At 38.0% G+C, this 17341-nt stretch overlaps 1 protein-coding gene across 1 annotated transcript in view; it reads left to right on the top strand.

The window, feature by feature from the left end:
• Positions 1–239: 239 nt before the first annotated feature.
• Positions 240–17341, top strand: part of LOC131074154 (cytochrome P450 76T24-like) — a 96020-nt gene continuing 78918 nt past the window's right edge. The window contains exons 1-2 of the mRNA XM_059218899.1: positions 240–1121; positions 1216–1825. Of these exons, the coding sequence (XP_059074882.1) occupies positions 240–1121; positions 1216–1825 (1492 nt within the window). The remainder of the gene's footprint in view (positions 1122–1215; positions 1826–17341) is intronic.

Genomic DNA, 17341 nt, shown 5'->3' with positions numbered 1-17341 from the left:
ACATTTTAACATTAGTACTAACATTTTATAATAATATTATCTCACCATTTTCCAAAGATTCCATTCAAAACATGCTCTCAACATAAACGACGTCATTTGTTTAAAATTTGCTCTTACCCTAAATCACATCATACTGCCTAGTCATATGGAGCCCACTCCCAACGTTGCACTCTATAAAATACAGTGCATACTCCACTGGAAACCCAAACCAAGCAAAGATAGCCTTGTTTGCAGTTGATATGGATTCTCCACTGCTTTCTTGGTATCCTCTGCTCCTTCCCACTGTTGGTTCATTCTTAGTACTCTTCTTTCTATGGAGAAGGGAGAGTACAAGGGCAAGGCTTTCTCTTCCCCCCGGACCTCATGCTTGGCCTATTGTGGGAAAAATCTTCCAGCTGGGGAAAAGGCCACACGAATCTCTGCATGCCCTTTCTCTGCAATACGGCCCACTCATGACTCTCCATCTGGGCATGAAAACTATAGTGCTAGTATCCTCTCCTGCAATGGCCAAAGAAGTCCTCAAAACGCATGACAATGTCTTTGCTGGGCGGATGGTGATAGAAGCATTCAAAACCCTTTCCCACAACAAGTACTCGCTAGTTTTTGGCGAATACGGACCTTACTGGCGCCATCTTCGATGCATTGCAACTGTTGAGCTTTTCAGCACCCAAAAGCTTGACGCTCTGCAACACCTCAGAAGAGACCAAATATTTGGCATGATTCGACTGATTTTCGAGGAGAAGGGAAACGTTGTGGATATCGGGAAGATGATGTTCTGTACGACTCTGAATGTGTTGGGCAACATGTTCTTCAGCACAAGCCTCTTCGATCCGCACAATCCATCTTCTTCTGCGGGGATCAAAGATACCATCTCGGATATGATGGAGGTCTCGGGAAAGTTCAATTTGGTGGACGGTTTTCCTTTTCTCCGGTTCCTCGATCCCCAGGGCGTGTCCCGTGATATGACCACGCATTTGAAGGCCATGTATGACTTCTGCGATATGTTCATACAGAGGAGGCTAAGCGCTGAACGTGACAACTCCGAGAAGGACTTTCTGGATGTTCTGCTGGATTTCAGAACTGAAGATTTCACCGTCATTGGTATTCGAGCCTTCATATCTGTGAGTACCTTGTACTGAAAACAAGATTTACAAAATAAAGGTTTATCAAATTCTGTTACTTTACACAATCTCTAAATGTGCTCTCTTGTTTCAGGAACTGTTTGTAGCCGGTACTGAGTCGAGCACTATATCAATAGAATGGGCCATGGCAGAACTCATTCGCAACCCAGAGAAATTAAAGAGGCTCCGACAAGAACTGGATGAAGTGGTTGGTTGCAACCGGAAAGTGGAAGAATCTGACATAGATCGTCTGCCTTATCTCCATGCGGCTGTGAAGGAAATACTCCGATTGTACCCATCTGGTCCTCTTCTGGTTCCTAACAAAGCCGAAAGCTCCAGTGAGATTGGGGGATTTGTGATACCCAAACATAGCCAGGTGATGGTGAACGCTTGGGCTATTGGGAGGGACCCTTCTGTCTGGAAGAATGCTTTGGAATTTATGCCGGAGAGATTTTTGGAGGTGGAGAATAGCAAGATAGAATACGGAGGGCAAAACTTTGAGCTAATTCCATTCGGAGCGGGAAGAAGAATTTGTCTGGGGCTTCCATTGGGAAGCCGCATGGTTCATTTCACTGTGGCTTCTTTACTTCATTCGTTTGAATGGATACTTCCGGATGGAATCAAGTGTGAAGATTTGGACATGCGCGACGACTGTGTACTTTCTTTAAAGAAGGCTGCAAAGTTGAATGCAATACCCAAGCCACGTCTCCCACATCATATATACTAGTGCTTCTCGCATCATCTATTAGATCTTACCATTGAAGTCTACGTTATGTACGTCATGCTATGCATTAAGGCATTATTAGTTACTACTTTAGGTATATGGTAGTATTATATGTTTTAATCAGTTTGATATTATCAACTACTTAATGGGTTTTAGTTTTTTAATATATTTAAAATAAATTATTTGGGTTTCTTAAAAAATGTTGTATTTTGTTGTAACATTAATTTTATTATCATTATAATTTAAACATAGTATATTTTTAGGGAGGTGTAATGAATATGTTGATCATAGATTAAAATTTTGAATGACTTATTAAAAGTTATAAATGGAAGGACACAATATAATATATAATAATAAAAACATGTGTAATTCAGATTGCATATGGTTAATATATAATGTTATTTCATGATCACTTTTTATGAACTTGGCATCATTTTTATTTTTATGAACTTGGCATCATTTTTATCTTCTATTGTTTACTTTCAAATCTTTGAATCTATCTACTCCTCTTTTATTTTTTTTAGTTTAGATGAGTTTTATTTAAACTCAAATTTAAATATTTAAGTGTGCATTAATTAATAGTGTAGACCTATTCTCTCTATTGAACCAGCTTTTAGGTCATTATCTTCTTCATTTGATCCTACTTGGTTTCAAGTCTCCCCTTTTATTTTACCACATTGTTTGGTTTTAAAGTATTAGTATTGTTTGTCTCTCTTCAATGGTTAACAACGCAAGAAATCTTTCATTTTTTATGGAATTCAAAATAATTTAATAAAGGTCTCAATCTCCTTATGTCCTTTGATGATCTTCCAAATCAATGGACCATGTATGGTTTGAGGATTTGTTGAAGTGACTATTCATGATATTACATCATTGGTTGATATTGTTAGGTCAATATACTGCAAGTCCCACTCCTTATCAAGGCATGTGAAATTGAATATCTTACAAAACCATTAATCTTCAAGTGATACACATGGTAGGGTCTCACATTTTATTATCCTTGTTAGTTTAACTAGTTTACATGATAATACACTAGTGGTCATGTGAATAGGTTGATATTTGTAGTGGCCCCTTGTAACCTTTGAAGAGTATTTAATAATAAAGGGTGATGATCCCTCATGCCAACTACTCAAAGTCTCTACGAAGGTTAATAGAGAATCCATTTTTCGCTATACCATTGGCTAATTTTGACCCATCAGTAGCACCAGGACATTTTTTTTTATAGGAATATCATTATAGTTAATGAAGCCTTCGTTACTATGCTAAGTATGGCAATCATTTATTTAGCTACTAAATTCCTACAAAGGGCCATATTAATGCATAAAAATATATACCTCCATCAAGTTGATGGATGGGAGGAATAGTGCCCATTTTGAATTCAATAGGATTATGAGTTCTAGCTCCTAGAATGACTATCATGCATCCCTAAGTTCCCAAGCAACTTTTTTTATAGGATTTATTGTTGACTAGATTGAAAGGTCCCGAATACTAAGAGAGGGAGTGAATCAATATTCCCACGGATATAAAAAATTTTACCAAACATTTCTCTTCTGCATAAATATCAAACTTCATCAAGCATACTTAACAACTATAAAATATTCTTATGAAATTTTTTGGATTCGATTGTGTGTTTTTTTTTTTTCCCATCGATGTTTCAAATCACACTTCGTGATTCATCATCACGATGAAAAGATTTCAAAAGATGTGAAAGATGATGAATCATAGAGTGTGATTCGAAACATCAATGGGAAAAAAAATACACACAATCGAATCCAAAAAAAATCATAAGAATATAACATGGATTGTAGAAATCTCATAGCTTTAAACAATAAAATAATAAATGTAGAATAAACATGAAGAAAACAACCACAAAAGAAACACAGGAATTTATATGTGGAAAACCCAAATGGGAAACACCATAGAGAGTGTTAACTTTGAGGATAATATAACTAGTTATATGGTGTTTACAAATAGGGGTGGCTCATTGTCATTCAATGCGACAAATTGTGTCTTCCTCCATGTCATCGAAGGTTTGGCATTGTCACATTTGTCCTTTAGTCCACCTAGGATTGCCTCATCACCTCCAAACTAGTCTCTACCAACTCCGCCAACCTGTCACCTTCGGGGAGTAGAGCATGGTGCACTAGCATCTAGCGAATCTGACAGTTCATAAGTTGCTATTTGAGCATCATGCATATTCCTAGAAGGGATCATAACACCTCTACATGCTCCCACCAACGTCAGTTTTCCTTTGAGGGCCTATATCTTTCCCATTTGAAGGCATTTTTGGGACCTTTTTGCATTTTGGATAATACTTGTTGTATGTTGGAGCTCTTGGCAATCTATTTGAACCACATTCACAGTCTTTCTTGTGAAGTCTATCATTGTTGCAGTATTATGAATAGCTCATGACATCATGCTCACAAGAATCTTGGAAAGGAGAGTTTACTTATTCTTTTTCTCCTTTCATTTTGCACATTATCATCCTTTGTCTTTCATTGTTTTCCAATTCTCTCCATCATTTATATTCCCTGTGGCTTTTATCTGGGTTGTCTGTGGAGATGGAAATACCAAGACGAGGGTCTGACTTAGGTAGGATCCCAAACACAACCCCATCATTTATATTACCATTCATAGTTGTAAGTCTTAAAAGAAGAACTTATTTTGAAACAAGAGAATAAAGGGAACATCAATCTTGAAATAAAACAAATTGGTGAAGGTAACATCCAAGTCACTAATTTAGTTTTATATCCTAATAAAGAGATAATTGATAACAAGCAATATGAAGACAACATCCCCTCTATGAGGAGAGATTTAAACTCACACATTGTGGTTGAAACTACAATATTGTGAACCTTTATAGTTTACAAAATTTTCACTTGGGAACAAGCTTGTATTACTACATACTTTTATGGAATTGATTTATTAGTCCATTAAAGTCCTGTACACATAGAAAAGTGTCTATTCCTCATCCTAATTTGCATTTATTCATCTATCATTTGCATTATTACATTTTAAATCAACAATCAAGGATCATTTTACCCACTTTGTTCTTGAATCATCTTGAGCCTAGTGGATCATTCTCCTTTCGAATGCAATAAGGAGAAGGGACTAAAATAGATTCCTTGTTTGTATAAACTTGTGAATCTTATCTCTAACCTCCTATTCCTCACTGTTACACTTGAAAACATTTTTTTTTTGTTGAATTTCTAGGCTTGGAACGTCCAAGCCAAATCCCAAAGAAATTTCAAGGAAATTACCACAGATTTAGTTTTCTATTAGAGAAAATAGATATCTATTACTAATAAATATCCATCATCAACAAATAATAGTTAGTAATTTATATCGGTTAGTATCAAATATCTAATGCTAACTGATATCCATTACCTTTGTGTGCTTTTTAATTGTTTTTTAGTTTATTTATTATAAATAATTTGTTATTTCAATTATATATTTTGATAATTAATTTGTTACACAATAATATATAATATATTATAATCTCTTATATAATTATATATAATATTTAATATTAATGTACATTATAAATTTTTGTTTAATATATATAAATATTTATATGTATTACTAATAATAATATAATTAATAATATTAATATATAATATATATCGGGGTTGTCCTCGTGATGCAGTGGCAAAGATACACACCTCATGTGTAGGAGGCCTTAGGTTTGAATCTCCCTCGAGCCCCTTGGCCTATAGTTTCTGCTTTGAGACATTAAACACTCTAGATGATGTTATTGATGAGGTCATGACAATGTGTTGTATAATGGAAGGAGACAGACAGAAGGGTGACCTAAAGGAGCATGTTCTTGCAGAATAGAAGGCATACACATTTCACAAAGTTCTACGAGGGTTAGTGTTGCAGATGGCTAGTAAAGGAGAGATAAGGAGATCAACTGGATGGCTGTTAGGTTAGAGGAAAAAAATGGAGCACGATAAGGAGATCAAGTGGAGTGATAAGGAGATGGAGTAGAAGAAATATTGGAGTGATAAGGAGTGGGAGGTATATGGAGTAATATGGAGAGATAAAGGTAGTAGAGGGATAAGGAGACTATGGAGCAATAAGGAGGCTGCAACTGGAGTGATAAAAAGGAATGATAAGGAGATCGATCTCATGTTGAATTGTGAGATTTTTCCAAGATCAAGGGCACAATGAAAAACATAAAGGGAGATAATAGAATGACAAGAACAAATTGTATTCTCATCAATATACAATGATCAAATAGCTTAACAAATACAATGAATATGAGCCTTCTTATATAGGCAAGGCCATATGGATATACGAGCACACAATCATGATAGGTGGCTCAATGAGAAATAAGGGTAGGTAAGAAATACTAGAGGTAGGTGGGAGAAATAATATAATATTCCACAAGAGGTGGATGCCCCATTGAATTTGGAGTGTAACAGCAAAATAAGACCATAAAAGGTGGAATTTATCCTACAAGCTATATCCCTATGTGCACACTTCCCCAAGTATCTCATATCCAAACTACGAAGAGATGCATTATCCTACGTTAACTTAAGTAAAGTGTAATAATATCCATGATTATTTACACCAACACCCCCCCTTAAGTGCAACTTAGGGGAATGAAGACTCAAGTCAACAATGCAAGATGGGTCTTGACTACTAGGCCATGATAGGTACCCATGTACAATATGCAAATACAAGAAAAACTATGCAATGAAATCTCTCACAAATAGAGAAAGGGAGAAAATCTAGTGGGAAAAAACTCCCCCCAAAAGAGAGATGAATGTACAAAAGACTCTCAAAGAAGAAGGACAAAACCTCAAAGATGAAAAATTCCCACCCATAAGAGAGGAAGGAGAAGTCAGGCAATCCCCCCTAATGAGACATCCTGCACCCCCAAGAGAGCTCGCAACTACTAGAACTTACTCTTGGTGAAAGATTTGTTAAAGATGTTAGCAACCTACACCGCTATAGGAGAATATTACAAATCAATGACCTGCTCCTGAATCATCTCTTAGATGTAGTGCATATGGATCTAGATGTTTTTGGTCCACTAATGTTGGACCGGGTTCTTCAATATTGCAATAACACTCAGATTGTCACAATGTAGAACTATAGTCCATGTACTGGTGAACCCAAACATTGTGAGAATTTGCTAAAGATAAATGGTCTCAGTCACTATGTTAATAACTGCTCGATACTCAGCCTCAGTCAAAGAGAGAGAAATAGCATGCTTCTTGCTCCATCAACAAATGGGGCCCAAACAAAGGTGAAAGCTGTAACCTAAAGTAGACTTACGATCATCAAGATCGCTAGCCCAATTGGAGTCCATGTAACCAACCAAGAAAAGTTTTATGCCTACTACATAGTGTATCCCACAGTGATGTGTACCCTAGATGTAATGAAGGATGCATTTGGTGGCTTTCCAATGAAGCTCATGTGGTTCCTGCATGAAGAGAGAGACCATGTCAACCGCAAATGAAATATCAAGGCGTGTGTGAGTCAAGTAAATGAGACTACCCACAAGCTGACGATACAATGTGGCTTCAAGTGGTTGAGACGAACATCGAACCTCAAGCTTGACTCTTGAAAGAAAGGGAGTCAGTGCATTCTTACAATCATCCATATGAAAGCGTGCAAGAAGATGAAGAGAATACTTGGGTTGCAAAAGAGTGATCCCAGAAGATGACTGTGAAATCTCTATCCTGAGAAAGTAGTGCAAACGACCCAAGTCGGTCATAGTGAATCTATCATGCAAAATATATTTGACACTACTAATGATGGATGTGGTTCTCCTTGTAATGACCAAATCATCCTTATAGAGCACAAGTATCGAGTGCAAGTCAACCTGTTTTAAAATATAGACATTCGGATTGGATTCACACCTAGTGAACCCTCCTGAGAGAAGAAAGGAATCCATCTTGGAATACCAAGCCCTAGGGGCCTTCTTAAGGCCATAGACAGATTTCCTTAGTTTGCAAACCAAGGAAGAATCTTGGATGATACCCTATGGCTTCTCCATATAAATCTCCTCATAAAGATCCCCATGAAGAAAAGCACTCTTCACAAACATCTAATGTACAACCCAACCATGAGTTGCAACAATAGAAAGTGTCAAGCGAATGGAGTTCATATTGGTTACGGGTGCAAAGGTATCAATATAGTCAACACCTGGAACCTGAGAGAAACCTTTTGCAACAAGTTGAGCCTTATACTTATCCACACTACCGTCCACTTCAAACTTGGTCTAATAGATCCACTTACATCAAACCATCTTTCTCCCCTTAGGGAGAGAAACTAACTCCCATGTGTTGTTCCTCATCAAGGAACTATACTCTTCCTCCATAGATTGGTCCTACTTAGGAACCCCTGATGCTTATCGAAATGTCTACGGATCTCAAGCAGTAGCAATGAATGCATGCGGGAGATCCTGATGTTGTGATCAATTCCTCTATGTATTTGAAGGATCCCCAACAAGAGAACCCACTGACTCAAGTGTCTACTGAGCCCAATGAGGTGGAGGTGAAGGTGGAGAATTAGGTTCCTCAACTAAAAATTGACCTAGTAGAGGTGTAACCTTGTGAGTCGGAGTTGAAGGAGTCTCATCATCTGAATCACTGGCATCATTATCCACAATGGATGAAGGTGGAGGAGGTATAGAGGATAAGCTAGGAAATCTTTCCTCAAAGTGAAGAATCCTCTCAATAAACACCTCATGTGTCTCAGGATCCATCAATCTATATGCCTTAACACCCTTAGGATATCCAAAAAAAATACAAGGCCTACTCTAAGGTTCCAATTCCTTGCATTTCTGCGGAGGTATGTGAGCCCATGCTGGACACCCAAAGACTCTAAAATGTCTCACAATCAATTTCCTACCAACCCAAGCCTCAAAAGGAGTAATACCTTACAAAGATTTTTGAGGAACCCGATTATGAATGTGTGTGGCACAACTGATAGCCTCTACCCAAAACCCATGATCAAGAGAACGTGCATGTATCGTACAACTAGCCATTTCTTTGGGAGTTCTATTCTTGCATTCTGCAACTCCATTTTGTTGTGGAGTGCATGCAATAGAATGCTAAAGATCAATCCCCTCAAATGTACAAAAATCCTCAAGTCTTATTTTCACATATTCCCTTCCATTATCTATATGAATAATATTGACCACTTTCTCAGATTCCTTGTCCACATGAGTCTTGAAGTCCTTAAATCTGTCAAATACTTCACTCTTATGAATAAGAAAGTAGACCCAAGTGAAATAGGAGTAGTCATCAATGAAGGTTATGGAGATGGACCTACTACATCATTGTGAACAAGTTGAAGAACTTCCAAAGCTCTCCAAGCTTTCCCCTTATCAAACTTCTCCTTGGGATTCTTTCCCATGGAACAACCTGAACATACACCCTCAAAAAAATGATTCAAGGTAGACCTGTGACCATGTCTTTAGTGCTGAGCTATTGAAGATAGCAGTAGTTGAGGTGACCAAACTGCTCATGCCATAGCTTACTTTCTGAATTTGAATGAATAAGCAAGGCCCTAAAAGGAGAACTTGGCACAAAGTAGGAGAATGAATAAATCCTTGAGTTGTCATTGACTTGTCCCATTGCTACCAAGGCATCATTATCAAGATCCTTTATCACAACTAAATCAGGTGTAAACTCAACCTTTTTTCCATTCCCATAGTGAGTGATTTGGTAGATAGAGAGAAGGACCATGGCACCCCACATATCTCTGCTAACCCTGATATCTCTCGCCAAGTCCTGATTGGGACCATGGCGCCCTGAAGGGACCATGGTGCCCTGTCAGGGACCATGGCGCCCCACAGGGACCATGGCGCCTTGGGTGGGACCCATGGTCAGATTCCAGGGCCCGCAAATGATCACAGAAAGTCAAATGCAGAAAATCAAAAGTCAACATTTAGTCAACTCACCTTGTCCAGTGGCTCGTCGTCGATCACGGCCTGGCACAGGATCTCAATCCTCGTGGGACGCTCTAGTCATCGTGAAGGCATGATGATGGCTATGTGGGCTCCGCTGCAATGAACAGTATTCCGAAATCAACAAAGTGACAAATGCACATGTCACTTTCAAAGTATATACTTTCATTCCTTTACCTTTACTTTCAAAACCCTAATTTTCCTCTATCACTCATTTCATCATAACTTGAGTTTGGGAGATGCGATTTTTGAGCCGTTTGTTGCATAGGAATCATATTTTCATTCCCCTACTCTCAGGATGTTCCAAAAAGTGCTCTCATGAAGCCTATTCAGTGAACATCCCTCATCAATACTCTCTTACACAATTTGTCATAAGTAAACATGCTACCCTGTTTCACCTCCCTAATAAGCAAGTCGAAACAAGGGGGGGCATATAGCTACTCACAAATTTCATCACTTTCCTTAGTAAGCATTAGGTGATTTTGTGATCTAACATGTGTTTTGTAGGGTGCGGTTCCTAACTGTGTACTGCAGATACCGCTGGGGGCTTCATCTGGCAACTTATGGATATATCCTTTTTCAAATGATGTTTATTTTTCTGTACTTTAGCTTGCATATGCACATAGTACTCATATGAACGCTAAAGTGGGGGCTAAATGTAGCATCGTAAATTGTACACACTTGCTAGGGTGGTACAATTTTACACCTAGTTTAGCACCCGCCTTGGTGCATTTTACATTTTGCATTGCATTTCTCCTTTAGCACTTAATTAATCAAATTAATTAGGTCTAAGGTCCTATTTCATCGTCCTCTACATCATAAAGTTGGGCCCTTTCGTTAAAGTGTGCCCTTTTCATTTTATTCCTCCAATACATCACTCAATCAAATACCCTAATTAAGTCCTATTTTGAACTTGGGGGCTTGGTTTCGGGGGTCAAAACATCTCGAAATCACCTGTAACTTCAGGATTCTCTCTAAAATCATCATATCCGACGGCCCTGAAAATTTGGTGAAAAGTTGTCAGGACCGTGGCGCCCGGAGTGCACATGATCTCGGACATTTTTCCCAAAATTTTAGGAGCACAATCCAATCATAAAATAAAGCTTAACCCCAAGAAATTGGTGGGAAATTCAATCTCTTGGTCAGCCAAAAGATGAAATTACGACCTAGGGTTTCATACATAAGAGCTCTCTTTCTTCATTTGAAAGGATCCGAATTTTGTTTTAGGAACCTCATATGCAGCGAAAGAGCAGATCTTTGAAGACTTCAACAACATTCAACATCCCTCTATCAAGCATTTATCAATTTTATTCATCCGTTTAGGGCTTGGAAGACATTGAAGAACAATAGGAGATTACCGACTGAAGATTGGCTTGTACCCCTCCCTTGGGGGTTGGGTATGATTTCATGTTGTTTTCATGTCTTTGCATAAGCTTCAAGATATCCTTTATTTATGCTTTAGATCACTTTGCATCTTGATTTAGAGCATTTACATCGTCATTTACAAGCAATTAGGGTTTACTTTCTAGGTTGCTCTAGTTTGCTTGCTTGCATTTTAGGATCTTGCACACACACAAGGCCTGCACACACAATACATTTTATAATACAACTTGGCTATTCATGGAGGTGGAAATCACCGAAGTAGGGGTTTGATGAAGGCAAAACCCTATATAGCTGCCCACACCCTTTTCAGATATAAGTGTAGGTTTCGGGACTCGGACGACGCCGCAGGTTATAGATCCAGGAAAAGCAGGTCGAGACAGCACTTCATACCAAATTGCAGAGCAAAAGACTTGGACAGGGGCATGGGGCACCCTGGTCCTACCAGGACAGGGGCACTGGGTGCCCTGGTCCCTAGGACAGAGGCGCTGGGCGCCTTGGTCCTCCTGACAGACAGCATTTCTGAGAGTTTTCTAGAGTGCAAGACAGCAGTTTCGGGTGCAGTTTCCGTACAGTATCAGGACAGTGGTGCCCGTGCCCCCATCCCAAAAATTTTCAATCAGATTTTGACTCTAGGTACGCATCTGCATTCTTGTTTTATCCTTGTGTTTACAGCTGTTCATTGCTTAATCTCAATTCTGCAATCTTGTTATTAGTTTGTACATGCATTTTGGGATTAGGACTTGAACTTGTATCATTTTATCTTTCAATTACAACGAAGGAATAGAAATCCTAATAGGTAGCTCATGGCTCTCTCTTTCACAAAAAGAAGTAGCCAATTGTGTGATACCTCTAGGCTCTATCGTATTCCGTAATGTGTGTCAAAAGGTAGGACTAGGGCATGTTAACCTAGTCTCGCTTTTTCCCCTACACATTTTGGTGAACCCAACGTGAAACTATCATTGCTTCCTCTTGCATTGCATTTGTTAGATCTAGATCTAGATTTAGTGTCTTTTCATTTCATTTTCATTAAAAAGAAAAAAAAAAGGGAGTGTGTTTCTTTGCATTGTGTGTTTAAATTTTATGCAACCTTTATTTCAAAATGTCAGATTTTTATTTGCAAAATGTTCATTCTTATGATGATTATTATGAGTATAGCCAAGATGAATTAGATGAAGCTTTAGATGAGTTTTTAAACCCTAAAGATGCCAAACCTTCATTTTACCAAAAACTCATAAACCTTGTTACTATGCCATTTAGGTGTGATGAGAAAGATAAGTCGAATGGTTCCTCTCAAGGGTACATTCCTATCAACTCTTCCACTAAATCTAGTAATAGGGTTGTTTTCAATAATCCCCTCTATGAGGAGATGTCTCCTTTTGAATCAAAAGATAAACCTTTTAATCGATATGATCATGCTTTGTTGGATGATGCTCTTGATGACTTTGTGGCTTTATCGAAATCTTTAAACAAGAACAAGACTTCTAAATTGGTTAACATGATAAACTTGAATGAGCATAACAAGCCTCTCTTTGAAGTTCGAGGTGCTTATCCTTCTCCCACCTTTCAAGTTCCTAAATCACCTCTCCTTACTATCCAAGGAGGGTATGATCATGATTCCTTTCGTACTTCGAATAAACCAATCATCACCGTGCAAGGAAGAAAACCTATAAGTCCTTATAGTTATGCCAAGCAAATAACTAGAGAGAGTTATCATGCGGTTGCCCATACTTATCACACCAGAAATAATAGGCAGCCTAATCCTCCTCCTGTTATTCCAATTTCTCTTCCTAATCCTCAACCAATTCTTCCACAAGCTCCCTGTATTTTGCAAGTTATGGGTAAGGAATATGATCTCATAGAACAACTTAAAGCTACCCCTGCTAAGATATCCCTCTAGGATTTGATTCAAACTTCTTTCGCTCATCATGGAATGTTACAAGATGCCTTGAAAGATTTGAATGTTCCTCCACCGAATACATCTAGTAATATAGCATCTTTGGTTAACTTTGTGATGAATCCTAAGGCTCAAATTGTGTTTACCCAAGATGAGTTGCCTTCTAGTGAAATTCAACATCAATATGATCCCTTGATGATTGTGGTTATCATTAAAGACAGTGCTATAAGATGAACACTAGTAGATAATGGCTCTGGCCTTAATGTGTGTAGCATTAATCTATTGCATAAAATGAATGTGGATACATCCCTCATTGAGCCTGACTCTCGTCCCATTCGAGGCTTTGACAATGTGGCTAAGACTTCATTAGGTATTATCACCTTACCTCTCACAGTGGGACCTGTTACTTTGCCTACTCCTATCCATGTTATGTCGAGAAATTTAACATACAACTTGTTATTAGGAAGACCTTGGATTCATAGTATGCAAGCTATCCCCTCTACATTGCATAGACAAGTCAAATTTGTTTATAACAATAAGACATATACCTTGATAGGTGATACTAATTTCCAAGCTTGTCTACAAACATCTACTTCCAAAGGGGGTTCTTCTAAGCCATCCTCGTCTAGTGATGACTCTTTAAATAAGATACCTATCGATGAATCCTTGCTCTCTGATGATCAAAATTCTTTGGATGAGTCTAGAGCTCCTGAGGAAGATTCTTCTCGACTTGAATCTACACATAAGAAGGATTTTGATCCTGAGAAGGTTCTCGCAGAAGATGATTGGGGATCTCTTGATTTCAATCCCACCTTTGTAGGTGAATATAAGGTTCCTTCTAGAGAGCTTAAAGTTGAAAAGAAGGAAGAAGCTAAAAATCAATCAATCTTACCTGAACCTATGAGTAATAATTTTGTGGCTGCTTCTCAAACTTCTTCTCCTCACACCTCTAATTCTGAAGAGTTTGATTCTTTGTCTTATGAAAAACCACCTTCTCTGTCTGAAATGGCTGATCATTATGGTCGTGGTTTTTGCATTTTTGCTAAGCATGGGTATCATGGAAATGGTTGTGGCGCTCATGAACAAGGGATAAAGGTTCCTCTAGAGACTAATTTTCACAATTATGCCTTTGGACTTGGCTATAATCCCTGCAAACGCACTAAAGCTTCTAAAAGACCATGCATTAGTGTTAATGCTATTTCTACATCTCTATCAATGCAACACCCTAAGTATATTGATGGGGATCCTTCGTGTGCCTATGCTTTGGATGTCTTCCCTACTGATGATGCTTTAGCTGAATTCTTGGGAGTATATGACACTCTTCCTCATTATCATCACAATAGGGTACTCCCTTATTGTTTAAATACTGAAGCCTATTTTGGAAAAGAGATCGATAATGATGAGATTGTGAAAGAATTCCCTCAGTTAAAGGATACTCCTCAACAAAGTAATCTGCTTATAAGTGACACCATTGATGTTAAGATGGATCCTTGCAAAGAGGACAGAGTTATTAAAATTGGAAAATGTTTGGATGAAGAGGAACAAAAACAATATGAAGATTTATTGCATGAATTCCTTGAGATCTTTGCTTGGACATACTCTGACATGCCTGGTATAGATCCTAAGATTGTCACTCATAATATTGTCTTAGTTCCCAATGCTAAGCCTGTGAAACAAAAGATTCAAAAAATGAATCCTAAGGTGGCTCTGCTTGTTAAGGTTGAGATTGAAAAATTATTGGAGGCTGGATTTATTCGCCCTGTTGACTATTCCCTATGGATTTCAAATATTGTCACTGTGGCTAAACCAGATAATAAAATAAGAATGTGTACCGATTTTCGAGATTTAAATAGGGCTTCTTTAAAAGATGATTTCCCTCTTCCAAACATTGACATGATAGTTGATTCTATGGCAAGACATGCCTTGTTATCCTTCATGGATGGTTTTTCAGGATACAATCAAATTTTCATTAACCCTCAAGATCAATTCAAAACCGCTTTCACCACTCCTTGGGGTACATTTTGTTGGATAATGATTCCTTTTGGACTTAAAAATGTCGGTGCAACTTATCAACGAGCAATGACCCTTATCTTTCATATGCATAAGATTTTAGAGGATTATGTTGATGATATTTTAGCCAAATCCATTTTTCGCATAGATCATATTAAAATCCTTCGTCAAATCTTTGAAAGAATTCGTAAATATCACATGCGCTTGAATCCCCGAAAATGTGTTTTTGGTGTGGATAGTGGAAAACTATTAGGATTCATAGTTTCGCATCGTGGGATTGAGGTGGACACTAAGAAAATAGATGCTATTGTCAACATGCCACCTCCTAGAAATGTGTCTCAACTTAAAAGCTTACAAGAAAAGATTCAAGCTATTCGTAGGTTTGTATCTTAGCTTGCGGATCGTACCTTTCCTTTTACTCAACTTCTCGAAAAGAATATCACTTTTCAATGGAATGAAGATTGGCAGCAAGCATTTGAAGATTTAAAAGTGTATTTGGCCAGTCCTCCTATTCTTCAACCTGCCGAACCTTCTAAACCCTTCCTTCTATATACAGCTGCTTCCTCTCATGCTCTCACAGCATTGTTGGCACAACATGATAAAGATGGTAAGGAATATCTGGTTTATTACATAAGTCGTACCTTACTCGATTATGAGACCTGATATTCTATGATAGGAAGACAATGCTTGGCCTTGGTGTTTGCGACTCAGAAATTGAGACATTATCTTTTAAATTCAGAAGTCCACGTCATGGTAAAGTTTGATCCTTTGAAGCATCTTTTCTCTAAAACTGATTTATCAGGATGCCTAGCTAAGTGGGTTATGATGTTAACTGAATTTGACCTTAAATTTGTTTCTCAAAGAGAAATTAAAGGGCAAGCATTGACCGACCACTTAGTTGAGGCCCCTTCACCTTTCTCCTTCCCTAATTATGAGTCTTTCCCCGATGACTTCATTCTTTCTATAGAGAAAGATGAAACTTGGGAATTATACTTTGATGGTTCTAAGTGTCCTACGGGATCAGGGGCAGATGTTGTTCTGATTTCTCCTACAAGGAAATCTATTCTCTTATCCTATCATCTAAATTTCCTGTGTACCAATAACATTGCTGAGTATGAGGTGCTTATAGCGGGAATAAAAGCAGCCTTAGCTCTGAATATAAAGCACATACATATTTATGGAGATTCTCAATTGATTATAAGACAAGTAACAGGATTGTATCAAGCAAAACAGGACAAATTATCACAATATAAAGATCTTGCTATCTCTTTATTACAAAAATTCGATTCTTATACCATGGAACCTATTCCTCGAAAAGATAATTAACATGCAGACGCAATGGCATGTGTGGCTTCTCTTGTATCTTTAGAGGACCCTGTGGTTGATCTTAAATTTGTTATTCACAACCTTATTTCTCCAGCTACTATAGATAATTCTAGCTTGGTAACATGTTGTGACTTTGTAGATTCAGATGAATGGTATTCGCATATCGTAAGATATCTGACCAATGGTACCTTTCCTGATTCCACCAATAGGAACACTAGGGCTAGAATCCGCAAGCTATCTGCTAGATATATCATTCTTTCTAATGTCCTTTACCGAAGGGGTTATGATGGTCTTCTCCTTCACTGTCTTAACAAATCGGAAATCCCCGTTGCTCTTGAAGAGGCACATTCAGGTGTCTGTGGGGGGCATTTTGGAGGCAAATCCCTGGTTCAAAGATTGCTTCATATGGGATACTATTGGCAAACTATGCAGAAGGATTCTTTTTCATTTGTTAAGAAATGTCATCAATGTCAACAACACAATAATCTGATTCATGCTCCTACCCAAGAACTTCGTTCTCAAGTAGCTTCTTGGCCTTTCTCCGCATGGGGTTTGGATCTCATTGGTAAAATCTCTCCTCCTTCATCTCAAGGACACACCTTCATTATAACTACAATAGATTACTTTACAAAGTGGGTAGAAGCTATTCCCCTTCACTCTACTACTGCTGAAGTGATTTGTCAATTTCTTCTAGAAAACATCATTTCTCGATTCGGGATACCTTCCACTATAATCTCAGATAATGGGACATCATTTAAGAACAAGGATGTGAAGAAATTCCTCGAGAAGTATCATATCAAACATCAATTTTCTACACCATACTATCCTCAGTCAAATGGTCAAGCCGAATCATCCAATAAGATATTTGAACAAATTCTTCACAAAACCATGAATAAGCATGGTATGGATTGGAGTAATCCGCTAATCTATTCTCTTTGGGCCTACCAAACGAGTGT

Source organism: Cryptomeria japonica, chromosome 4, assembly GCF_030272615.1.
Source record: "Cryptomeria japonica chromosome 4, Sugi_1.0, whole genome shotgun sequence".
Taxonomy (NCBI): domain Eukaryota; kingdom Viridiplantae; phylum Streptophyta; class Pinopsida; order Cupressales; family Cupressaceae; genus Cryptomeria; species Cryptomeria japonica.
The sequence above is the reverse complement of the archived record's forward strand: the minus strand, read 5'-3'. Positions and strand labels throughout refer to the sequence as shown.